Source organism: Pogoniulus pusillus, chromosome 15 (assembly GCF_015220805.1).
Source record: "Pogoniulus pusillus isolate bPogPus1 chromosome 15, bPogPus1.pri, whole genome shotgun sequence".
Taxonomy (NCBI): domain Eukaryota; kingdom Metazoa; phylum Chordata; class Aves; order Piciformes; family Lybiidae; genus Pogoniulus; species Pogoniulus pusillus.
In genome coordinates this window covers 15,070,585-15,097,367 of record NC_087278.1, presented here as the reverse complement: position 1 = coordinate 15,097,367, position 26,783 = coordinate 15,070,585, and the positions used below count along the sequence as shown (strand labels likewise).

At 44.3% G+C, this 26,783-nt stretch overlaps 1 protein-coding gene across 1 annotated transcript; it reads right to left on the bottom strand.

Annotated features, from left to right (window-relative positions):
• Nucleotides 1-1,298: 1,298 nt before the first annotated feature.
• Nucleotides 1,299-24,978, bottom strand: ATP6V0A4 (ATPase H+ transporting V0 subunit a4). Its single transcript, XM_064155478.1, has 20 exons — nucleotides 24,835-24,978; nucleotides 24,293-24,371; nucleotides 23,398-23,492; nucleotides 22,794-22,919; nucleotides 22,303-22,394; nucleotides 21,659-21,785; nucleotides 21,021-21,103; nucleotides 16,349-16,442; nucleotides 14,735-14,947; nucleotides 14,210-14,360; nucleotides 13,332-13,471; nucleotides 12,873-13,030; nucleotides 12,299-12,392; nucleotides 10,544-10,662; nucleotides 9,432-9,648; nucleotides 7,918-8,025; nucleotides 5,955-6,089; nucleotides 4,755-4,872; nucleotides 2,741-2,912; nucleotides 1,299-1,734 (listed from the first exon to the last, which is right to left on the bottom strand). Exons 1-20 carry the CDS (start codon nucleotides 24,949-24,951, stop codon nucleotides 1,641-1,643), a joined length of 2,532 nt encoding a protein of 843 aa, XP_064011548.1. The 5' UTR covers nucleotides 24,952-24,978; the 3' UTR covers nucleotides 1,299-1,640.
• Nucleotides 24,979-26,783: the final 1,805 nt, after the last annotated feature.

Below are 26,783 nucleotides of genomic sequence, written 5' to 3'. Positions count from 1 at the left end.
AAAGAAGCAAACCACAAGAAGCTCTACAAGGAAAGGATATCTTGTTTCAGGTAACTGCCTTCTCAGTTACACTGCAATTACATGGAGGGGCACAATAAAGATAAAATATGTGTTTGTGCAGAAAAACCTCCCACGGTTTTCTCTGCCTTTGGTAATGCATCAAACTCCTTTGTCCTTTCATGCATCGAGACAGCTTTTCTCCTGAATAGGAATAAACAAAACAGGATGGAAGGAAGAAGTAAAGGTGACGTTCATACACCACAAGTGTACTACCATCTGCATTCATGGCTGTTTTCTGTATGTACTGTATGTACCCATGCCTGAAGAACAGGAGACCACATGTGAGTCGTGGACACACTATTGTTCACATCCTTTCTCAGCTCTAGCTGCAGCTTCAACCCAAACTCTTGTTAAAAGGGAAAAAAAATGCTCATGGCTCCATTGGTAATAGTGCCCAACACCACTACAGCTTCTTGAGACCACAAGGGAAATAGTAGAACAACTGCTTTGCCTGGGACTGCATTTTCTCTCCATCACTGCAAAGGTGGCTCTCGAGCCTGACTATTGCACACTTACTGTGTCCACTGCTGGAGACACTCCCAGGTAAGTTTCTTGGGTGGAGCTTGCTTGGTCACACACCCCAGAAGAGAGCACTGTGACCTCCAAATCCACTGGTGTGCTGTGTTGGGATTTTATGTCCACTGTAGTTAAAAAAAGAGCCTGTTATGATTAACACTATTCAAAGATTAGTAATTCACAGGTGCTTAGGAAAGACCACAATACATCGATACTTCAAATTCATTTCACCTTTTCTGATTCCTCTCTTCTTTCTGTTCATCACATATTAGCACTTCTACACAATTTGCTTTAACCACTCATCTTGAAAATACAGCACAGGGAGAGTCATCTTAAGTCTCCAGTGAGAAACAATTCAATAGAGAGAAATAAGTTGCCTGCAAACGTAGAAATTGGTGCACCCCTTTGTTTATGCAGCTCAAAACGAACACTTTTGTTAAGTGATGATGTGTGCAAATGGCCATAACCCGGTGCTGTAAAGAACTGGAGCAAATCAGATAAAAAGAAGATTGTTGTAGTAAGGCATGTAGAAAATTGCAAGCCTGCAATAAGATCTGTCTTTGGGTTGGTTTGCATTGCGTGCTAAATGAAAGGCTGCAATTTTACAAGGGACTTGATTGTTGTCTTACGATCAACCACAGCTAGAAACAACAGCCAAAACATATTTGCTTCAGAAAGATGCCTCGAAGACAAGGCAGTAAATGGAGAAAAACACATGTGAGTTGAGTTTTAACAACCAATTTAATTCCAAAGTCACATTTCTTCTCTTCAACCAAGCAATAGGCAGCTGACCCTATCAAATGCTAAGGGGACCAGGTACTTGGCACTAGGCAAAGACATCAGTGGGGATACTCAGCCAAAGGTCTAGCTTGCCCAGCTGCTGCGGTTCAGCTCTCAGTTGATACAGCAGTATATGTGCATGCAGCTAGGATATTTTCATCTACAGTTGCTCTTCTTTCAAGAGCATATCCCATTCTGCTCCATTTCATATACCCTACTCTGTGGGGAAGTGACCACAACAAAATAAAGTCTGGTGTGAGGGGTGAAGCAGTGATGCACTGGTTTCACTCTTCTGTTGTGCCATCAATGATGTGCTTGAAGGAGAATGGAGAAAATTTGTACCCAGCTCCAACATAGAACTTGTTCTGGAACTCCACCCTGAGGAGGAAGAGAGGCAGACATCAGAGCAGCCGGTGGGCAAGACCTACATCCAAGAAACTGAAAAAGGAAAAGGCACCCCTGGGGAAAGGGAGATCGTGAGAGATGGTGGCCTCTGAGCAGGAAACACAGGCTCTTTCTGGAGCCAGCAGTGAGACATATGCAGCCCCAGGAGTGACCCAGAACACGTCAGCTTTGACTTAACATTAATAAGTTTCATAAGGCCAATTGGCAGAACCTTGCCCACCAGCTAAACTGCTTCTAGTAGCTTTGAGATTTGGGATAACTGCCTGTTGGTAGCACACACTGGTGAGAGATAGACTTCACATGCTGGTGAGAGGCAGACTTCCCCCCCTCCATGTACAATGTCAATAGTGAGAAAGGCCACAGCTTGTGAGCTCAGACAGGATGTCAAGTTATGATGGTGGTGAGAAGCAATTTGTTACCTTGGTCTGGTTTTACACTCTACTCTGATGGTGCATCTGCACTGCTGTCTTTGTCTGGACTGATGTCTAGACATGGGCTAACATGAGACCAATTTGCTCAATTTAGGTGAAAGTTATCAGCACTGGCTCCAGCCCTGGCTGAACTCTTCCTGCAGTAGGTAGTCTCCAGCTGTCTTGTTTATTGGTGCCTCTGGGCAGGATACACAACCATTGGTGTGGCTTTGGTGCCTATATGCCTTATCATGCAGGTCAAGGTGACCTTGGTGGCATAGCATGTTTACTGGGGCAAACCTGCAGGCTGCCATTTGCACATGTGCCCGCAGACACCATAGGCTCAGCAGGACAGGCAAGCTGCTCCATGGAGCTGCTCAAAGATGAAGCAAGGTGCTCTGACCTCTCTTTGGAGGAGCATTCCTCACTTCACTAAAGAAGACGGATGCTCTAATCAATAGGTAATAGCACAGCATGTCTAATACTGGCTGGTGTGGTCCTCTGGTTCCACAGCCTGATTCCTCCCAAAGACTGCTCTGGGAAAAGGCACAGACAACCACACCACCTACCAGTGCAGACGCAAGGCATGCAGAAAGGCTGAAAGCCCCTCCATGACGAGTAGGATGGCCACTGTCAGCACTGCAAATGCTGCGAAGATGATGAAGATGGTGATGAGGCCTATCCAGCTGCTGTTACTGAGCCCATTGTGCATCACCATGGTCCACAGAACCTCTGACAGTTCTGCAAAAGGAAATAAAGGGAAATCAGTGCTGATGAACAGCTGTGAACAAGACAATGTGCAGTCTGGCAGCTCACCCATTTTTCCAAGTCAGATGAGGTGGCCTAGGATAAAATGTACCTGACAGTAAACATGTATGGCCACCCTGCCTCTCCAAGACCACCAAGGAAGGAAAGTGGATGCAGATTTTTTTCTATTTTTCCTCTTCACTGTGTTAGAAGCTGTTGGCACTGTTTTGGCTTGGCTTTGCATCACAAGTCAATGCTGTTATCCTGGCACAACACAGTCAATTTAATTTACAGCACGTTAACATGGCAGAGAAGCAGTATGTGGAGCCTTCTAGGACTACCTGCTGCTAAATCTCAGTGAACATGATCAATTAACACAGTCAATGCATGTATATATCAGTTTAGAAGTTGTATTGATTGATGTTAGCTAAGACCCACAGGAAATACGTAATTCCCATCTGTTCTCCAGACCACTTCTCTTAGGATAAGCTGTGGTGCAGAAAAAAAGACAAGTGGTTGGTCCTACCCAATGCAGGCTGTATTAGTGCTTCAGTTGCTGCATGCTCTTAAAGGTGGGGTTTTTTCTTGCCCAGCAAACACTCAAACATTCACACCACTGGTATATCCGATGTGTCCTGCCAGCTCAGTGACATATTCCCAACTTAGCTACCCCAGTCACACAAGATAAATTCAGGAATAAGCAACTTTACTGCTGTGATACAGGCAAAGCAGGATCTTAGCCCACCTCTTCTCCATGCAAATGCCTCGGCCATTAGCTCAGCCTTTCATTTTGCCAGCCACTGGTCCTTGAGCTATTTTTAAATTCAGTGGCCTGTTACTTTAGGTAACTACAGATGAAAGGGATCCCTTGCAACTGCTGCCCTCAGGAAAAATAATCCTGTTGGTGCCAGTTTATAAGGCTGCAAAGGAGTATGGTGTTTTTTACAGGCAGAATTCTAGTGTAAATCTTAGGAGTTTAGCCCTTAGCTAAAATTCTTAGCTGCTTTATTTTATTTTGATATCTGTCCTGCATTTAAAAACAATATATATTAGCTTCTACACAACTGCTAATAACTCATTTCTGTGCCAAGAAATACCAATCACTCTTGTCAGTCCAGGGCATGAGTCTCCTTCTGGTTTTTTGTATGCCCAGTTCTTTAGGGGAGGCAGTACAGCAATAGTTCATTAAAAATATTTTTGGAACATTAAAGTAGTTAAAAATGTGCAGTTCCTGCCTGAGGCAATGCCTAGTATTTCAGCATTTGGTTTTATCTCAAATCAAGACAAAAAACACTGAAATGCTGCACATTTCTCACAGAATACAAGGTTCCACTAAATGTCAGTAGGAAAATCTCCAGTGAAAATGACAAATTCTGGGAGTTCTTGAACCAAAAGTTTCCTTTTTAGTTTGCTGAACCAAATCAAAATAACTGCTTCACGTAATTTTGACATTCACCTACATACCCTAAGACTGCAGCAAGTGCCTTTTAGGAAATGATGCTCTGGTTCCCATTCTGGCTTTACCTCTGTGGCCTGGAAAACTCATCTGGACTGCACCTCTCACCATGCTACACAGAGCATGGGGGTAGAGACATCACCTACTAAATGCAGTCAGGAGCTGCCTGATACATAGCTGGCAGGCACCACCATTGAAAACTAAGATGGTGACCATGAAATGCTTGGTTTGATCTGACCTGAAGCAAAACACGCTGAGACACAAACATCCACAAAGAGAACTTTTTCTTCTTGGAGAAATTCAGAGCAGTAAACACCAACAGAAGCAATGACCAGCATGGAGTTGCTGGTGAGGTAACTAACAGGCAGTCAATCACTCACGTGCATGGGCTAAGCTCAGTGCCCAGAGCCGCAAGTAGGATGCTGTGTTGGAGATGCAGCCAAGGCAGTATTCAATGGTATGGATAGCTTGGTGGACAAATGTGTCACCAAAGTTGAACTGAAACAAAGTAAACCCAGATGCATTCTGTTAGTTCTTAGTTCAGGGCTTCCTGGTTAATAGAGCAACATTCCATGACAGGATTTTTATATTCCTCCTTTTTCCTTGTTATATCCTGAGCAACACAAAGATATTTCCCAGATAAAGAGGCTGCTCTGAAAAGTGTCAGTTCTATATCATCTTTCCAATACATTCTTCCTACAGAAATACAATTCCAGTGAAAAACAATTGTCCAGCAACCAGATCATATTCCAGTCATAAAATTTCAAACCTTTGGATGTTAATCCAATTATTATCAACCAACCTTTGTCATTTCTTACAGAGACAGAAATTCCTGTCTGTAACAGGGGTTTTCAGACTATCTGCTTATTGGCATATCTGTTTTGGTAGGTATCAATGAAATAGTTCATCTTTTAAGACTGTGAATATTCCCTGTGAGGTGGTGGAGGCACTGTCCCTGGAGGTCTTCAAGAAAAGACTGGATGAGGCACTTGGTGCCATGATCTAGTTGACTGGATAGGGCTGGGGGATAGGTTGAACTAGATGATCTTGGAGGTTTCTTCCAACCTGGTTGATTCTATGATTCTATGAACAGCCTGTCATATCCAGACTCAATAGTGTTGGTACTCCCAACTGCTACAAACACTTTTGTTAGTTTTTAAGTGTGTTACTGCATATTGCAGAAGCCCTTTAAAATATCTGTCAAAGGAAAGCCTTTCTCCCTAGCCAGCACTGCAGGCTGCCAGCTTTTAAATACTTGTCTGCAATTCAAGGGAAAGAAAACTCACTGACTCTTGGAGAAGGCTTGACATGCACTGGGTGCAATGTGGAAGTGAAGCAACCATCCACAGGAAACAAGAGCCTGGGGCTTGTAGAAGCTTGCCCTCACCAGGAAAAATGTAGAGGAATTCATTCTATCAAAATGTGATGCTTACTGTGCTTGGAAACACAAACTGCTGCAACGGTGCATCTCAGTATCTTGTTAAAAAGAAAGGCTGGCAACTCTTCAAAATCCTGCTGCTTGACTTTGTGTTTTCTGCTATCGTGTTTGGGTGAATGATTTTCTGCCCACATTTTCTTACCTCTTCATCATCATCCTCATGTCCTCCATGGCCACCGCTGTGGTCTCCTGGGGAAGCTTTTTTGGAGTGATTGGTCTCTGGGGCATCTACCTCATTTTCACCTCTAGGGTTTCCTGACATGGCTTGAGATCGGATCTTTCCAAAACAAAATCTATTAAGTCTTTTGCGTCACGCTACAGGTTTATATCAAATTGAAGCAGACCATGGCACAGAATTGCATCAATAACTTCATGACGAGTAACATATGGAGTACTATATCATGAACATGAGGAAAATGTCAATAATAGTCATCTCGGACCACAGAAACTAAATTCTCCTGCTGAATGGATAATAATACTTAGATATTTTTCATTCTAGAGCATTTTCCAGTGATTCAAACTATTTTGGAGCTAGTTTCTAGTCTCACAATGCACCCTTTATACACACCATGAAAAGATCTGTCACTTTTGGCAAAGGAGAAAAATGAGGTACATTAAAGCTGATAACCTCATCAGATGGATGCAAATCTAAAGAATTAGCATCACATGAAAGGGAAATAGAGCTTGAAAGGATCAGGTAGCTTGATGAAGTCCACAGTTCCTGGGATACAGACAGAAATATAATTCAGATCTCTTAATTCATTTTAAATTGATAATCTCACAATAACCCAGCTTCTATCTGTAATCATTCTTTACAGAGCTTTTCTAGGGGCCTAAACAACCTGATCTGAGCCTCACTCCAGAAATGACAGCACAGCATAAAAACAGCCCTACTATACATGCCTATAACAGTCCCATTACACAGTATAACTAAGCTTGGACCTCACAGTTTCTGTCAATTTTTGTCCTATCACTCTTTATAGCTTCCAGCAGGTTTCATGGGCAAAGTCTCATGATAACATATTGTTTCCTACTGCAGCATTGTCACACCCACTTTATCTTTGCTTTACCTGAATGTCAGCATAGAGAACAGACTTTGTTGCAAACATAAATCTGGGTAAATGTAAGATGCGATCAGACAGCTAACATAAAAATTAAGAAGACAAATACAGGGGCATAATAGGAGGTGGGGAAAAGCTGTCAGATGTTACTAGTATAAAAACAGGAGATGGAGTCAGCCACGTCAAGCCTTCATCCAACTCCCAGAAGAAATGACAAAATAAGAAATTAGAGTGCAAAGGCAGGGCTGCAAAGGTCTCCCAGGGACCTGGCTTTCAATTATAGGTCAAAAGTGACTGGGTTGGAAAAGGTCACACAGCACAACCAGCATCTCTTTCTTCAAATGAAAGCATCTGTGCCCTGTAAAAGGTACTCTAGGCACTAACTCCAACTATAAAGAGAAGTAAATCCTCACAGACAAGTAAAGTCCTGTTAGTGTAATAAAGGAGAAAATTAATGAACAACTGGGAAACTGCAGCCACAGTTATGTGCTAAAGAGCTGGGCAAACCGCAGAGCCCATGGGAAGGAGGGCTCTGTTAATGTGAAGGCAATCACTTAAGGAAGAAAGCACTGCTGGGAAGCAGCTTTTAAATCAAGCATCTCCATCAAGCAGTGTTGATCTCTCCAAGGCCAGGACTATCTCAAGTGCCTCACTCCTAACAGAGCAGCCAACCAGTGGTTAGTGGTGGTTGTAGATGAGGAAGGGAGGTCTTTGCTCTGTCTGGGCTTTACTAGCACTTCAGTCTCTCTAAACCTCCTCTGGTTCTTGATAGAACACTTGGAAGAGCTCAGTGTCAGCTTCTCCCAACAAACCTTGTGAACATAGCCTTGTGAACCAAGCTCCTGCTTCCCATTAAGATGGCTCAGCTGAATGTCCATGCACATGCTCAGTGCATGTGCTGTGAAAAACAGTTTGAAATCACTGGAGAAACTCTGAGATCAGAGCAAAGCAGAATTAGAGCACTGCAAATCTTTTGTGGGGGTTGTCTCCTCAGCTTTGCTTTTGCTGTACTCAATCTCCCTTTGCTTGACCCACATCCCTTACCGTGCGCTGCGCTTTCTGGTGGTTGGCTCGGAGGATGAAAGGTTTAATCAGGAGCATCCAGGGAACAGCAATCAGTGCAAATATGACCAAGAAACTCTGCACTTCTTTCTAAAAGATGAAACAACAAGAAGAGCAAAAAAGTTACTTCCTTTATCCAACTACCTCTATCGTTAGATAAAATAGTGTGGGTTTTATATAACAGATTGCATTGGGTTAAAAGGCACCCTCAAAGGTCACCTGGTCCAACTCCCCTGCAGTGATCAGGGACATCTCCAACTAAATCAGGCTGCCCAGGGCCCCATCAAATCTCATCTTGAATGTCTTCAGGGATGGGGCCTAAACCACATCCCTGGGCAACCTCTTCCAGTATTTTACCACTGTCATTGTGAAGAACTCCCTCCTTATGTTCAACAGAAGGGAACTGAATCCCCATCGCTTAGGCTAGATAACACATTGTCACCACAATATGAAGTGCTCTTGTTGCAGTATGCCACCCCTATTGCATAACTGTTGGTACTTTAGGAAAAACAAAACCAGAATACTCCAAAATACAATTTCTGCATTCTTTGGAAGGAATCAGATCTCTGATGTGCTTCTGATTGATATCAGATTACCCAGGTGGATGGCACAGTCACTGGTGGGGTAAGATGGATAGAAATATGAGAAAAAAAAAAAAACATCTTGAAAGGCTTTGGATTCTTACAAAGCAACACATTATCTAATGACTTTTGGAAGGTGTTTTCCCAAACTGCCCTTCAGCCTTAACAGAGTTGTTTGGAACTGATTTGCACTCTCTACTAACTCTATCTCACCAGCAGCCCTAAAACTGAGCTCATATGGAAGAATCAGTGTGCAACTGACATGTAGATGCATTCATGTGGCTGGAGACAGCATGTGCTTACAGATTCTTCATTGATGATGCAGATGTAAAATCAAGCAAAAAAAAAAAAAAATCCAAATTCTGGCCAAATAAATAGAGATTACTTTGAAAGAAGCTTTCATTGTTGTTATGTGTTTGGAGTTTGTTTGTTTGTTCTTTATGTGTACTCCCCATAGGAGATATTTCTGACAAAAAGTTGCCAGGAAATCCTCTACCTACCTCTAATGTTGGCTGAAAATATTTTTTTTCAAGGTTTACAAAGAAAAAATAACAAATTATCAAAGAAAGGACAGGCTTGCTTAGTCACTAGCATTGTGCCAAGGGACAGTAGATCTGCAATATCCAGCTTTGCATCTCTAAATCTTCTTTCCTTTTTTCCCCAAAAGTATCAGAAATTGCATCATCATTCTTGAATGGATGACATTAAGAGGAAACCTCCTCTGCATCACTGATTAGCAGCTTCTCTGGCCTATCTATCTACAAGTTAAACATGAATACTAGAAGAAACAGCTTCTCTGAGACTGGTACTTGTGACTGAGCTTCTGAACCTATTCCCTATTTTATGGCCATTCTCCACCACACCTACTGTGAATGCAAAACAGCCTATGGTGAATTTAAACTGCTGGGTTCATACCTGATGCGGATATAATGGAGCATTTGAAGGATCATTATAATTGAACAAAAACATATTGATGAAGTGGATGAGGATGCTTGGTGCACTTTGGGATGAGTGTACATCAAAATAACACCATTTGAAAATAATCATGAAGACCAGGTAGCCAAAAAGAGAGATAATAAAAATCATTTCTGGAATGAACTGAAGGATAATGTTTATGTATTTCTTGAAGTAGCTGCAAAGAAACAGGAAATATGAGAACAATTAATACACTAGGTATGAATACAAGGTTGCACCAAAATATGGGAGTACAGTACACTGATTAGTCTTTGGAAAATAAGGTAAGAAACATACAGCTATCACTACCCAAGAAAGAAGTCTGTAATTACAGTCTCTGTCAGCAAAAGCCATTATTTAAGCACAAAAACTTTGCCGTGCTAATTCTCTTCAGGTTTTTGTAACCGAGCCACCAGCATCTCAGCACGTCAGAAGATCACTACACTGAAATCAAAGCAGATTAGAAAAAAAATAGCTGATTTAAGTGTTATGTGCTGAGGAAGATCAGAACCAAGTGTAGAATCAATTCTGTAGGGGCAGCCCTCTTCCTTGTCGCCTGCAAACATCTTATGTCCTTGAAGGTCATTACATACCCTTCTGCTTTGCAGAGTCTCTCAGGGCAGTAGTGTTAGAGGCAGAGATATAGCGACACACACCTACAGATCCTAACGAAAGCCCCACTAAGTCAGGTGAAACACGCGCACACACACTGCAAGACTTCAGTGTGCTTTGGACTAGGCTGAAACTCCATATTTCAAAAGAAAAATCACATCTTTTTATTTTAGCATACTTCATCATTCCTGCAGACTCAAGAATAGAAGAGAGAAAGTGAAAAAGACTTTATCCAAGAGAATATCTGCAATGTCATGGCTGTCCTTTTGGCCTTTGGTCTCAGTGCTCTGTACCAATAGCAGTGTGTGTCAGTCAGTGTACAGCACATTTTTACTTGCAGTAGGCAAAGGACAAAATTCAAGTCACCAGTCTGAGATATGAGGCTTTCTTTCAATGAAGGACACTAGTTTAGAGCTGAGGACTTGTGTGGGGTGGGAGCAGACTCAGTGAAACAAACTTACATGTGGTTGAAGAGACTGAGTACCACCCCAAAAATCATGTGCACAATGCCTATAACAACTGACATCTTCATTTTGTAGGAGTTCAGGAAAGTCAGCTTGTTCGACGCAACATTCCAGATCTTCGGGGAAAAGAGCAGAGAGAAACAGAACAAGATTTTCAGGTGTTTGATCAATGACAGATTTGTGGAAGTTGTTACTCTGACACCAGCAATTTACTGCCACCAGTTCTAGTAAGACAATAACAACCAAGGAAATCAAGGTGTTCCTTACTACACTTTTCATTTTGCCAAGCTTCTCATCTAAAAGGTATAAAGTATCATCCTTGTTTAACAAAGAAAATAACAGGGATTTAAATTGATGTAGTGTCTTTGCTTCAGTCCTCCAGAAACCAGTGCAGAGGCTGGTAACAACCTAGATTTTTTTCTCAGTGCTATTCTCTGCCCTTAGGCTGAGTCATTTCCTTTAGCAGAGGTGGAAAGGTATAAGAAAATCCCTCCTGCTGCTACAGACTTTTTTTTTTTCCCACCTTCACCAGACCTATTCTGAGGGCAGAGGATTTTCAAACTTCTATTTTGAACAAAAAGAGTTCATTCCAAGTCTTTGGCCATGGAGATCAGTTTATCACATGTTTTTCTGCAGAAACTTTTCAGTTGTGTTAGGGCAGTAACCATATGCCTCTCCTCAGTCCTGCCTTTTGTATACTCCTTTCAGACACTAAGTATAGTACCTGAACAGAAATAAGGAAGACGGGATTATTTAGAAGGCAAAACATGAGTTCATGTGCCTTTATCTGATGTGCTTTGCCACTTCTATAGCTGTGGAAGACACTGTCTAGCCTCCACAGCTCAAGGTGACTCTTTTCCAAGATCCAACTCAGCCATCCTTCCAGGACTTACAAAATGCAAAGAGCCATCCATCCTCCTAGGCAAATGACACACATAATTTCTACGTGGGACTTGTGTTTTCTGTTCTATCCCTTCCCTGCCACTACTTGTTCAGCTGCTCTTCTCTCCCAGATGGGGGTTATAGCCTCTGGAGCAGGTAGCAGCCAGGGTGGGAGAGGGGCTAGACTGTGTTAATGTAAACTAGGGAGGTGTTGGGGCAATGTACAGTCTGTTGTGACTTCTTGAACTGCACTGTCTGTGTCCTAGGCAGAATTTCACATTAGGTTTGTGAAAGGTTTACCGCAAGGTCAATCTCTCTGCAAACAAGAGAGACCAGCCGAGATGAGAGTGCATCCCGCAAAACAGAGGTTAACTGGCTGATATGAAGATTGAAACAGGAAAGGTTTATGTTAACAACTGCAATTCACTGCTGATAAAAAACAATATCAAGAAAAGGGAAGCAGGACACGGAGAAGAAAATGTAGATCCATTAACTAACAGTGGCATTTACTTTATACTTCATATGATAAGTACATGGCATAGGCTAGGACTTCGCCCTTAAACTTCTGAGATAGCTCTGAAATGGCTTAAGTACTTAAATAAGGAAACTGCGTCTAGGAGCCTGGTGACAGTGGAGACTGCAGCACAAGACCATTCTCCAGTGCAATCAAAGTTCCTTCCTGCTTAGCATTTTGCTGCTGTGTGTGCAGTATATATCCTTGATTGCTAAGAAAAGCACCACAATGACTATGCAAAGACAAAAACGTGAAGAGCAAAGGTTCAGCAGAGAGAGAAGGGAGCTGCTGATGTACCAGGTATGCAGAAACAGAACTGAAATACAAATTATCTTTGAGCAATTTAATTTAATTACCGGATCTATTCCAAATGGATATGGATTTCCAGAGTAGACTCCTGGGATTGCTGGATCCAGCTGCAACACCGTGTTCTGCAGAAGCACATCCTTACTACAAAAGAAAAGTGAAATGATCTTTGCAGTTTAATCTCACCATATAAGCTTAGGATACATTTCTGTGAGACGTGCTGAGGATTACCATGGGATGCCTGTCACTGATTCCAGCCTTTCTGTCAACAGTTATCATGGGCATTTTGTGCACACGTGTGTGTGTGTGAGTGTGCAAATGGGTCCTACACAATGTCAGTCTCCACTGCTCTGGCAATTCTCTGTGCATCCGTCCTGGACACCTGCGGATTTTTATGCACATCAGTGCCTGAACAAACAGGCTTGCTCTCAGGGACTCCACATTTCCATTTCAATAGTGTGAATTGTCTGTGTGTGTCAGACAAAACCTCTGATTCATTCATGACTGCATCTGCAGCAGGGAATTCTTCCCTTCCCCACATAGGCAGGCTCTGCATCTTTCTCTCAAAGGCTACATGCTCCCATTCAGTGAGTTTTCACTTATTTCCCACACTTAGCCACTTACTTCCAAGTTTTATTTCTAAACATGGGGAGGATATGCCAGGAAGAGCCAAAGATGTTGAATGATTTGGAGAAGCAGTCATTGTAGATGAAACCAGTGTACATGGAAAATATGCCCATGAGCAGGATCAGGTAGCGCCCACTGAAAAAGGTGTTCCAGATCTGCAGGGAGAGAAGGCAGTACCATGGTCAAAGCACACGTGGTCCTATCAAATGGTGAGCCTCAGCCAACAGGAGAGATGATTGCACTACGTCTACGGACATACAATTATTCATAGGAAACTCTGGGTCCTTTGGGCCCATCCAGGTTTCTCTGTAGAAGCAGGCACAACTGCTTGCCAAAACACAAGCATCTTGGAAGGCTCTTCACCCAGGCTTTGGGAGGCTGGATATGCCCTTTATCAAATGAGGATAATGAACCTTTTCCTATGCTGATAGGATGCACCAGCTCCTTTGTACTCACCTCATTAGTGCTTTTCTGGGCCAGAAGGCTTTTCTCGTTAATTACCATCCAGAGTGCAAAGCCCAGCATAACAGCACCATGGCCACAATCCCCAAACATCACGGCAAACAAGAAAGGGAAGGTAATGATAGTGTATGGAGCTGTAGGAAGGAAAGGTCAAGAAGCTCAGCTTCTCCTAAACAAAAAGGCCTCAGCAGAGAAGCAGTCCACCCCACTGGCCCATTCCTCATAGCTGCTGCCCTAAAAAGCCTCCAAGATCCCATTCCAACTCAGCAGGCAGTCACATCTAGAGTGTAACTGGCTTTCTAATCAGGAAGATGATCTGCATTTTCCTGCAATTTTAGCCTTTATTTCTTGTCTCACCATAATAAACACTGACTGCATTCTGTTTTGCAACAGTATAATGTGCTTAATATTTAGCATCATGTTTTTGAGCCTCAACAATTTGAGTTCACCTCATCCTTTCCCATGTGCCCTGATTTCTAGGTTTCTGTTAATTCCCAGTTGTCTCTTTGAGATTCTTTACCATTGTTCATACTTTTCTCAAGTCTTTTTGGCCTCTTTTGCCTCAGCAGAATGACCTCAATTTCTATCTGTCCTATGAATTTCAGTCTTCCTCAGAGTTGCTACCTCATCATTTGTTCTTCATCCTGTTATTTTATGTAGTTAATTACTCCTGCTGCAATCAGTCACTGATGGCTAAGTTTTTGTCTAAGAAAATCCATACCACATACCAAACAGTATCAGTTTTTACCAGTGGAAAACACAGCCTGGATTTTCTCAGTCAGCAGTGAGGGCTTGTTTTAGGATAGTGACAGAGCTCAAAGACTTGACTTCAGCTCAAGCAAGTAAAGTGCAGGTAGCTGAGTGTTTCTCACCTGGGTTCATCTCTCTGTAGTTGCCCACACCATATGCATCCACAATGTTCTGAAATCCAGCTGTGAACTTGTTGGTCCTGTTGAAGGTGGGTGGTGCCATCCTGGTGTGTACAGCAGTAAGGATAGGGGCAATAGTGGAGCCACTGCGCTCCTGCAAACCCATTGACAAGGACAGACACAGTCAGAGTGGCTAGCAGAGAAAAATCAGTCCCACAGCACCATGGTCTGTGTCCACACACAGGCAGCAGGATGAAATCTAAGCACAAGAGTGTTACAGCTCAGACTTTTTACTAATATCCAGACTTCCATTTTCTATGGTATTGATGTGTTCAGGGAAAGCTGCCAGCACTGCTGACTTGTTGGTCGATCACAAACCTGCTAAGATTTAGTGCTGACCTTAAGTCCCCATGGCCAAGCCATCATGTGACAACCGTAACAGACAGAACAGAAGTCTGAATATATGCTCAAATCATAAACAATACAGTTTAGGTGAGAGCTTCAAGGACCCAGAATTTGGTTTCTTACCATTCCCTGCTGGAGAGCTCTTTTTATCCGGCCAGCATCATCCACTGGGAACCAGATCTCTGCAATGACACACTGCTGGGTGACATCAATGTTACAGCAATTCAAGATGTGGTAGATGGCCTTGATTTTCTTCACCTTGATCCTCCACGACCACAAGTTGGCTGCTGCCTCATGCAGTAGTCGCTGGCGGTGGGACTCAGTTTGGGTTATTACCTGTAAGCACAGGACAGTTAGTGCTGGAGATAGGAAGGCACAGGCGCCATGATCTACTCGGCAGTTATCTGGGGAAGGCAGGCAGAAGAGGGTTGCAGAAAGGGAGTTCTGTGAATGTGTGGGCTACCCTGGAGAGCTGTGTGTGCAGGTCTGGACACAGGAGCACTTGGCACCAGGTGCACAGTATTCAGTAAGGATTCTCCCTGCATGGTCCCATGCCTCTGTAAGTGTAGAGGAGCTACTGAGCTGTGAGACTGGCTCCTTATCCAGTTGCCTGCTGACCGGTCACATCTCACCATATGGCCCCACTCTCCATGTCTTGTAGGCAGCTCTGTGCCATGAGCACATCACACCGACAAGCATGCCTGCACTGTAGCGTGGCCCTCATGGGACCTCCATACAACATGTGATCCCCATGGTACTGCTGCATAAATGAGCAGTGGAGATAAGGTGTTAGGAAGATAAAATGTTTGGTCAACAAGTGCTGAAGAAGCCTAGCTGCCCACGATGCCCAGGAGTGAAGGTCAGTTTGGAAGCAGACTTGCATGCAAGCCTGGAAGTCACAGGCATCCACATATGGGATGACAGCAGGACATCAACAGTCAAATGGGTCATCTCAGCCAAACAGGGTGGCCATTCCCTTCCCCCTTAGGACCTACTGACTGTCATATGTGATAATAAGAAGGTCACGGGCAGGTGTCCCTCCAGAAGGTGTGAAGTCCCAATACAGCATGTGGATATGTAATCCACTGAGGACTCAAAGCAACTGAAATGACAACCTTCAATCCTGTGTTAAATGTGGAGTCAAGGGCTTGGAGACTTGCACTTTACAATAACAGTCTTGGCTTTCCATTGCTAGTGTGATGAGAGCTTAAATTTTCCTCAGTAAAGAAAACCTAATTTAAATATAAAAGAAATCTTTAGAATCCTCTCTAAGCCCTACATAGTTCTACTGCAGTTGAGACTGTAGCACTTCATGAGCTGCTAAGGGAAATAGTGCTGTAAGAACCAGATGAAACCATTCTAGGCAATGTGCAATTTGATTACAATACTTGTAGCCTGCTGGTGACCGCGGACCCCATGCTGTAGCCCCATGTGACAAGGTCTAAACCTCTGACATCTGCACGGTCAACAGCAAGAAGTAGTTTCGGAGGCCCTCACATGGGAGGCTGTCCCCCAGCAGCTCCTGAGGAGAGCAGAGCACAAGCACTGGCCTCTGCAACCAGCTGGGGGACCATTCCTGGGATAGTGGCTTCATCCCCAGCCTCGAGCCAGCTCTGCACAGCCACCTCCCAAACCAAGCTTGAGATCTGACCATAACCACAGGGTTTTGGACAGCACCAAGGTCTGGGCGGGTTCTACTTGTAGGGCTCAAACCTCAGTAAAGTTACTGCCACTTACTGTATTTAAATCCTCAATCCTTGTGTTGACTCCATCAAGCATTTCTCGGCGCTCTGCAGCAGACTCCGGACAGGGATAGACTGTGGCACGAAATCTAGCCTCAGTAAGAGAGAAGTGAGAAACATCATTTATCTGACTTTTTCTTCCTCTGGGATTTTCTCCGTTCAAAGGTGAGGAATCCAGACTTTAGTCCTCACCTGGCAGTCAGTATACTTTAATGTACTGCAACATTGTTCCTGCACTCTCAGAAAGGTCTGAAAAGGTACATTTATCTCTTCAAGAGAAAAAGGATCTTTTTTCCTGTTCTAGTTAAGAAACTACTCCCTACCTCAGGTGCTGCAAGGTAGATGATATTATCCAGTGACCAGCCCACAAGCTGCTTGAACTGCAGAGCCAGAAGCAGCCAGCAGCGAGGCAAGGGCAGCCCCATTAAAACGGTAGCCAATAGATGTCCCCCTTGCACTGAGGCTGGAAAAGCACCGCGCCCCTGGCTCTGCACTACCCTCTCGCAGTCGCTGGGGGAAGACAGCAGCCGCGCACCGAGTGAACGCCGCTCCTGCGAGCAGGCTGCGTGAGTAAACCGCCCTGGAAAAACACTCCAAAAACCCGACTATTTTTCAGAGATAAAACTAAAGGAGGGTGACCATACAGCCGGCGCTCGGCTTCTGGTCTGTTTGGCTAAACAGCTTGGGAACAAGGGAAGGATGAGCGAAGTTTTTTCAACATCTGAGACTGGTGTCTGTTGCAGAAACGAAGAGTTATAGAATGTTTTGGGTTAGAAGGGTTCTTTAGAGATCATCTAGTCCAACCCCACTGCAGTGAGCCAGGGACATCTTTAACTAGATCAGGTTGCTCAGTGCCCCATCCAACCTGACCTTGAATGTTTCCATGGGTGGAGCAACACATTCCAATGTTTCACTACCCTCATTGTAAAAACCTTGCCTCTAATTCTTGCCTCTATCTAGTCTAAATGTCTCCTGTTTTAGTTTAAAACCATTACCTCTTGTCTAGTTTGCAACAGACCCTGCTGTCATTCTTATAGGCCCCCTTTAAGTACTGAAAAGCTGCAACTAGGTCTCCCCAGAGTCTTCTCCAGGCTGCACAACCCCACCTCTTTCAGCCTTTCTCCAGAGAAGAGGTGTTCCAGCCCTCCAATCCTTACGACAGCTTAGATGTGGCCAGGCCAGCATCAATGTTTTAATAAGCTTACCCTTAAAGCTGTGTTCTACAGGTTCAGTTGTTTTGTTCAATGTGGTATAGTAAGGATTAATGGACTTCTAATATGTGAGTAAAGGTCTTCAGGCGGGCAGTGTTTACTGCTGCATCCATACCATGCAACATAACCTTCTCTTGTACAGCAGCAAGTCACACTGGCATACAGATGCTTACACTGGCACAGCACACTGTGGTGTGCTAAAGTTATTATATGAACCCAATTCAGTCAAGAATGAACAAATCAGTTGCATATCTCTCTGAAAAGTGTACAGCTACTTGTCCTGCCTACAAAACAAGTCCCACACTATACTGCATGCACGAAAAGCAGACACTAGGACCTTGCAGATCACAAGGTGCACTACTGCAGGACACTTTGTCTGCAAGCCTTAACTGAGCCAAGATGCTGCAGTGACTAAAATAGAAGAGATCACTCTGTTTTTTCTTACTCATTTTGTTTGGTGGTACCTAGCACTTGTGCCAGCCCTGCCATTTCAAGGGTGTTATAAATATTATCCTTTGATGTTGCCCCAACAGATATGCAGGAAGAAACCACTCCTCTTTACAGAATAAAGACCTTCTGCCTGCCTAACATAGTTCCACCATCCTGCAGTGGAATTACCCTGAGCTAGGGCTGCTGATGGGCTGCACGTGAGATGAATTAAGCAATGCAAACAGGGTCATAGGGGTCTATCCCTGTTTAAGAGACAAAAATATGCATGCTCTGTGTACAGATAAGCACCATGCTCTGGCTTTGTCTGAGCACAGAATATATCACCACCTGCTCTCTGAAATCAGTTCCAGCACACATACAAGTGAGGACAGTCTTGAAATTGATCAAAACACACAGCAGTTTCCTAGAGATCAGCCCAGAGCTGTGTGTAATGACAGCACATGCTCTTCAGCTAAACTTCCCTTTACAGAATTGAATCTTTCATCACTCAACACCTGCTATTCATTTCCAAAGGTTATTCACCCTACCTAATTATTTCCATCTTCTTATTCTTCACAGTTCTTAGTTCATCTTTAATAAGGATTTTAAATCAAACTTGAAAGCTTATTCCTCCATACTGTACAGTTCCCCCACTTCCAATAACATTATTGCAGCAGTGTTGCTTTGATCTTTTAACAGCCATTTTGCATACTGAGTATCAGCTTTGCCCTAATGGCCCAGACATCTCTGAAAGCTCCAGGAGAATTCAGCAGGGAATCCTTACATTGATAAACCCAGTTTAGTATTCACATTAGCATTGAGGCAGCTGCAAGAAAAGGAGGAAAAGAAAAATTCTTACATTTTTCCTCCTCCCTGCTCCCTCTACACTTTTCACTAATAAATTTGTGCATGGACTTAATGCTTATGAAATTGGTGGACTAATGGTACCAATTAGAGCCAAGCAGGGACTACAAGTGTAACCTGAGGCACAGTGCTCTGCAAACAAATCTTAGCCTGCTTTGCCGGAGACTGGTTTATACCTGTCCCATGTTTTTTGCAGGATATATTTGTCATGAATGATGCCTTAGTGCTAAACAGAAATGTCCTGCTGAGACTGGAATGACACTGCCATCTGCTTCTGGTATGGTTAACTGTGCCTTAAAGATGGACCAGACCAAAATGTCTTGGCCTGAGTACAAGGGATGGCCAGTGTCCCACACAGCACAAAAGGTCAGTCATGGGATTAATATGTTTAGAAAGAAAACTTCTTTTGAAAAGGAGTAAGAAAAGACAGAAGGGATGATTTCAAATGTAGCTTGATTAGCTGGCAATAGCCAAAACCTGCTGCACCAGCACTGCAATGGAGATCCTGTGAAGCTCTCTTATGTAGGTATGTTTTCCTTCAGAGAAATCAGTCTAAGTTCCTTTCTGCGAACATACTGCTACATTCATGCCTCCAGCTTATAACACTTTTGCACATTATGGCCATCCTGCAGAGATCTGTTCACACTTCCAGTGCTGCCTGGCTTCATGTTCCCAGCTGCACCCTGTTGCAGAAGGTCATGCCTCTTGTTTGAATTATTCTGGGTTCAATCCATTACAAAAATGCTGACAGACATCACATTGGAAAAAAAGCATCATTGACTGCAGGGAATTTAAAATGCTGCAGGGAAAAAAGCAGAGAATCTTCCAAAATGAAGGGCCTGCATCACTCTGTGAACAAACCCAGCCAGGAATGGCTTGGCAACTTGTGAGGCCATTGGCACATGCAATGGGAAGTATTCACAGGACCAGCAACTGCCCATGACTGCAGATGGAGAAAGGGTACTCAACAGCCCCTAAAAAGCAGGCAGAGAAATGGAACGTAATCAGGACATTGTAATCCAGAGAGAGAACAAGACTTGCTGCAATCTCAAAGAGTGGCAGAAGCAGACTGATCTTGCACAGCAGCAACAGCAAAACTCCCTCTGTGTCTGAGCTACAGGATCAGAAATCAGTGGCTAAGAGCAGGGAGTCTCCCCTCAGGTGTCCATGTTCCCGTGGCTCTCTTTATAATAGAGAGAAACGATCACTCTAGGAGGCCTGAATTGCCCTTAGGATGCACATCGTCTTCTACTGTCTTTAGAAGGCAACTTGGAGGGCCCCATTTCTAATATGGGAATTGTTACTACTACCCAGGGGTCTGTATCTTCATGGCTCTGAAGTCAGTTCTTCCATCTGGATGAAACGATCTTCCTGCCTTTATTCTGATTAAAGACAGGTGGAAGAGAAAACCTGCCCCAAATGCACATCAGGTAAGAGCAACTGTTCACTACCTCCCTACGACCTTCTGCAGCCTGCAGACACTTGGCTGGCCCCACCTGGCCAAGAGGCTAAACCTGAAATGGATTTGGTAACAGCAGACAGATCCCCTCATGAAATCTGATTTACACTGCAACAAAGCCCATCGGTCATCAGTGTTATGAAAGAGTAACAAAATATTCAACCTGAATTATCTTTTCAAGATGCTTAACAGGGTGGAAACAAGTCAGGTTGCATGAGGCTTTCATTTCTCTCCTGGGCTCTGTCTCTGATTACACTGATATTGCTCAAAGGCATTGGGAATGGGTTGAATAAACTCCAGCATCATAATTTTACAATGAAATGCAGGAAGACTTGAGAGCAGGTCAGGGATTACCATGTCCCCAGTGCCCAAGATAGGGCACCTGATTTTCAGGGGAAGGATGCTGAGTATTTCTCAAGAAACAGTCCCCTTTAAGATGTCCCAAGTTAAAATCCTAGCAACAGAAGCTCCCAAGATCTTTAAGTCACGCTGGAAAATTTAGGACCTCAATTTCCAAACGCCAAGGTGATAAATATGTTTCATGATTAGGAGCAGCAATATCAAGGAGCAGAAGGGAGCTCAGTGGCAATGCTGACAGCCAGAGAGCTGGAGATCGAATCTCCAGCTTCAAATTTAGCCAGCCTAGGCTGACAGGTAAACGCCTCCATGGGAGTCACCGTGGTTTGCCCACAGGCCTGCCTTACCCGTCACAAATCTTCCTGATTTTTTGTTTAAGCTGCTCTCCTTGATAGAAGATAATGAACACATTCTTCTTCACCTCTTCTCTCTACAACACAATTCAAGCAGAATTTAACACACCAGAGCAAAATGTCCATTGAAGAAGAGATGCTAGGGTTTTTTTGGCAGTCTCTCCACTGGGTTGTTTTTTTCTCCCTCAGCCTCATTTTTCCAGCAGCAATGTTTTCCTAAGTGGAATAGATGGCAGCACTGAGTTATAGGGGGAAAGAGCAATGTGGAGCAGGGAGGCAGGGGACTAGAGGTCCACTGAGGCACAAGGTTCATCCCAGAAGCACCAAGGAGAATTTACCCTCTGTGGCTAGCTCCACATGAGAACAGCTGCAGCTCACCTCCCCATAGCACAACCACCCTGCTAGGGCTCACGTGCATCTTAATCAACCTTGACTATGGCAAAGGAGGGAGCAGTATCAAAAAAATTGCTCCCACCCTCAGGCCTTCCTATTTTTCCTCTGCAGGCTGCCTTCAGACACTCAGCTTTGGTAAGGCAGTGAGTGCTGCAGCATGGCCAGGGCACCAGTTCAGTTTCTGCAGGTTACAGACATGCATGTGGAACAGCGTGAAGCTAAATCACATCGGTACCTACTGTCACAGGGTCCTCCAGGGTGGTGTCCATTTCAGTGTACCTCAGGTAGATGTTTCCCCTGCAGACTCGCCACAGTAAACGCTCAAAAGGTATCATTCTTTCCCTCTTTATTACCCCTGCTGTGAATCTGAGCAGAGTTTAAAAATAAATTGCAAGATAAATTACATTCTAAGTCTTTTAGGGTGTGTAACACACATGATTTTGTAATCTCATTTCTAGTCCATGACAGCCAGGGCTCTGCTGCTGCTGTAGGCACTTCTAGAAAAGGTCTCCTTGCTCGAGCCTGGCTGTTATCTCAATCTATTGACTTCATCCTCTTGTCCTTTCCTTACAACACTGTAAATCCTCCCCAGACCAACAGGAAAAGGCGAAGAGACAATTCTGGATAGAAACAGAGGAACAGAGAGATGCTTAAAGTCATATGAAGGAAGAGTGCATGAATGACAGGGGCAGGAGGTACCAGTTGTGGTAGTTTATCTTTAATCCCTCCTGTTTTCTCAGAAAGCACCTGGCTGCAATTTTAAGGTTAAACATGACATGCTGGTATACCAAGGCAAGTCCTCTGCAGGCTTATGCTTTGCAAGTGAAAAGAGTTGAACAAGATTACAGAAATACCAGCATGAGTTCCCATCACCAATACACACCCCAGTTTGGCGGCTGCAGCAGGAGTGCTTTTCAGCTCCAGCAATCCAGATGTGTCTTCAATGAAGAAATCATCTGGGAGATTGGTTTCTGCCTGGAAAACATTAGTTTGGTTTTTTTTTTTAAACTATTCAGGACTGCCAATTTGAAAACTATTTTCACATTTCTTTCCTGAGATATTTAGACTAAAGGAGAGAAAGAAGAAAAAGGGAAAAAAAAACAAAGAAAAAAAAAACAAAGAAAGGTGAACTATATCTTAGGAACTGAAAAGCAGAAATGCCATTTTCTAAGATATTTGGGCCACAAGATCTTCATCTCCTTTGACTCACAGAGTGATGCAGGCTGCAGAGTGACTGAGGTGCTTCTGGAAACTTACACGTTTGTGGTGAAGACCACTGGGATTTCTTTCAAAATCAGTAACGGTAACATACACCAAATAAAAGTGTCAGTATTTCTAATAACGTTCCACATCTCTCTTGGAAGAGCCTCTCACCTCAAAGAAGTCCTGGGTTTTCTTCAGTAGATGTTTCAATTCTGTCAGCTCAAGGAAGTTCTGCTTCAGTGTTTGCTGGTTCTGGTTAGCTTCCAGCAGCTCAGCTTCAAGTTTCTCCAGCACCGTCTGTTTAGGGTCCAAGCACATCCAGAAAAACTCTGAAGCAGACCAATGGCCCTTTAGCAAGCTGATACTGAATCTCAAACAATAGATGGTTGGTTTGTTTCATTTTGTTTTCCCAAGGAGGAATGCAGATATATTCAATGAGCACTCCAATAAACATGGAATTTCAAGGAAGGTATCCATTAATGCCAATGTCTCATTTTCCCAGTCCCACATTCCCTGCTGGGTGTTTTGTCCTCTTTCTGGCAGTGGAGTTCATTTGACTGAAACACAGACAGGCAAGTGCATGTGTGGTGTAGGTATCTCAGCTTGCCTTGGCACCTCTGTGGTTCCCCACAGGACAATTCAAACCCTAAGTGGATTGGCAGTGATTCAGGACACACCTCCTTCCTTTCAGGGGAGAGCTGTATCAAGCATATTACACAGATAACCTGGTGCACATTCCCTTTTATCTCTTCTTGGCTTGCTCCAAAGTTCATACCTCCATATCAATCATTTCCCGTGGCAAGGGGGTCTCCGGGTACTTTTCTAGTTTGACTATCTCAGCATTGCCTTCCATCTCATTTTCCAGAAAACCTGCAAGGAAAAGATAGAGAAGTCTCAGTACAAAGTCATTCCTACTGCATCACCCTGGAGTCCAGTTGCTGCTAAGATACCTACACGGACCAAGGTATCACACAGTTGTGTGACAAGAGGCAACAATACACAAGGGCCACCGTCCAATGCACAACCACCATGGACCGAACAGAGAGCAGTCTCCTTTCTGCACGAGAACCTTCTTTCTCTTGAAGCCATGGTAGCTGCTCCCACCTGGACAGCCCCCAGCCTTGGCGCATTTGCACCAGCACTGGCAGCGCCTGGCCTGGGGCAGTGAATAAGGCACGCACAAGCTCAGGTTTCACTCCTTCACTCTAGCAAGGGTAAATGCTGTGGTGGGCTATGGGGGGCACCTGTGATGGGAAGGGGAGGGGGAGTGCAAAGCTCACAGGGCACACGTCCATGGGGCAGTGAATGCCACAAGATCTGCTGCTTGGGATCTGAAGCTCTTGGCCTTGGGAAGTGGTGCACTGGTGTATGAGTCAGGTTATCTGGATTATCTTCCTGCCCAGCCTAGATTTATCTTGTGGTTTTATATAAACTAATTAACCTCTTTTCAGTTTGGTTAACCACTGTCAAAACAGGGACAACAATTTATTGCCCATATGGGGTGAAATGGTAATTAGCTGACACATGCAAAACATTTCCAGGGGCTCAGATGAAAACATCACCATTTTGCCACTAATTCTGCTCCACAGTGTGAGAGCACTTAACAAAGAAATAAATCCCACACCACGAGTTGGCAGAAAGCCGATTGCATTTGACAAGTGTTTACTTACGCAGGATCCTCTCCAAGGATTCACACCTTCTCACTTCATTCACAAACTTCCTCTGGAAGCTGTTGACATTTGCATTCAGCTACAAACAGAAGGGAAAACAAGCCTGGGGCTGCAAGGCTGCGCACTGCCATGCTCACTTCTAACATCAGCAAGGAGTGAATACCCTTGGCATGGACAACCAATACAACTGCATCTTACCCAGTGGCAGGGCAATGTCTCAGATACTGTGGCCTTGTGCTAGGCTCATTTCTACCCAGCCTCACTGTGACAGTAGGAGATGGACTCTCGGGGAGAGACACCCTGTTTTCTGGTGGTGAAAGGAATCCTTCTAAGGCTGTACAGAGGGTGAGCGGAGTGCTGGATGGGCCTCAGCAACGTGTCAGATCTTGACATAGTGATCAACTGGCTTCCAGATCAGCTTTAGGGAACTCTCACTTTTGGCATGGGCTTTTTGACCACTTTGCTTTTGTGCTTTGAGAGAAGGGCAAGCACACCCAGGGTGCATCTCCCACAGATTAACTTAGTGGCCAGACACTACTCACATCTCTGAACTGGACCAGGCCCAACTCCCCAAGCTCAGCCACACAGCAGTAGGCAGCCTCCACCTGCAGGAAGAGCTGCATCAGGCTCATCTCCTCACTACGGAAGACAGAGGCCATTTCCCCTGCCCTCCTCCAATCTTGGTGTCCGTGGGGACTTTGGTGGCAGCAGTACAGTCTTTCTGACCCAGAGAGGTGTCAGGAGGTGCCAAGACCTGCAAGAACATGAGGATCACTGAGCCAAGGTGCTAGAAGATAACAAAACACTGCCCATCATGGCCTTCAAAATGGTTTCTTCATCCCCTAAAACCAAATAAGACTTAATCTCACCAGAGAAGCAATAGATGCTAAGGTGTATGTGTGACATAGGGAAAGAGGAGATGACTCTTCCCCTGGGACAGATGATGAACAAATATCCTGCCTGGTCCTCTGCTGGACCAAAGATGCTTCAGATGACCACACCTAGGCCCTATGTTTGGGTTTCAGATGCTGAGCTTGTGAAGGACTCTTTCCTTCTGTTTTCCACAACACAGAGAGTCATTAATCCAAAGTTGCAATTAGATGGATGAAAGAAGTCTGACTGGTTTTTATCAATTTCATTAGTAATATCAACACAATATTGCAAGCACATCTGAAGCACATTACATAGGGATGGGGAGGAGATTATTTTATTTAAATGAAAATAAATTTTAATATTTCAAGAACATTTTCTACTCCAAAAGGACTCTTCACAAAATGAGACACATGAAATATCATGTATTTCACAATAGTTCCTTTTTCTTATTATTTACTTTGAGTTACCTGAGCATAGAAATTGCATTTAGTGGTTCCTGCGTAAAGTCACAGCATGCACAAACACAGTGGTTACTCTCTCTCAGAGGAAAGCATGTAAGCAGATACACTTTTTACAGGTGTTTAATTTTGTAAGCCTACATTTTATAAATGCAAAACAAAATCTCTTTATACCCTCACTTCTACTCACTGACAGGAAGGGGAAGTAAATGGTCCTTAACCCTCTCATAGAATCAACCAGGTTGGAAGAGACCTCGAAGTTCATCCAGTCCAACCTATCCCCCAGCCCTATCCAATCAACTAGACCATGGCACTAAGTGCCTCATCCAGGCTTTTCTTGAACACCTCCAGGGATGGTGCCTCCACCACCTCCCTGGGCAGCCCATTCCAATGCCAATCACTCTCTCTGGGAAGAACTTCCTCCTAACATCCAGCCTATACTTCCCCCCGCACAACTTGAGACTATGTCCCCTTGTTCTGTTGCTGGTTGCCTGGGAGAAGAGGCCACCCCCCACCTGGCTACAACCTCCCTTCAGGTAGTTGTAGATAGCAATGAGGTCACCCCTGAGCCTTCTCATATCCAGGCTAAACAACCCCAGCTCCCTCAGCCTCTCTTCATAGGGTTTGTGTTCCAGGCCCCTCACCAGCTTTGTCGCCCTTCTCTGGACACATTCCAGCACCTCAACATCTCTCCTGAATTGAGTGGCCCAGAACTGGACACAGCACTCAAGGTGTGGCCTGACCAGTGTTGAGTACAGGGAAAGAATAACCTCCCTTGTCCTGATGGCCACACTGTTCCTGATCCAGGCCAGGATGCCATTGGCTCTCTTGGCCACCTGGGCACACTGCTGGCTCATCTTCAGCCTACTATCCACCAGTACCCCCAGGTCCCTTTCTTCCTGGATGCTTTCCAGCCACTTTGTCCCGAGCCTGTAGTGCTGCTTGGGGTTGTTGTGGCCAAAGTGCAGAACCCTGCACTTGGCTTTGTTAAATGTCATTCCGTTGGCCTCTGCCCACCCATCCAGCCTCTCTAGGTCCCTCTGCAGGGTTCTCCTACCCTCCAACAGATCAACACCTGCTCCTAGCTTGGTGTCATCTGCAAACTTACTGATGCTGGACTCAATCCCCTCATCCAGATCATCAATAAAGATACTGAACAG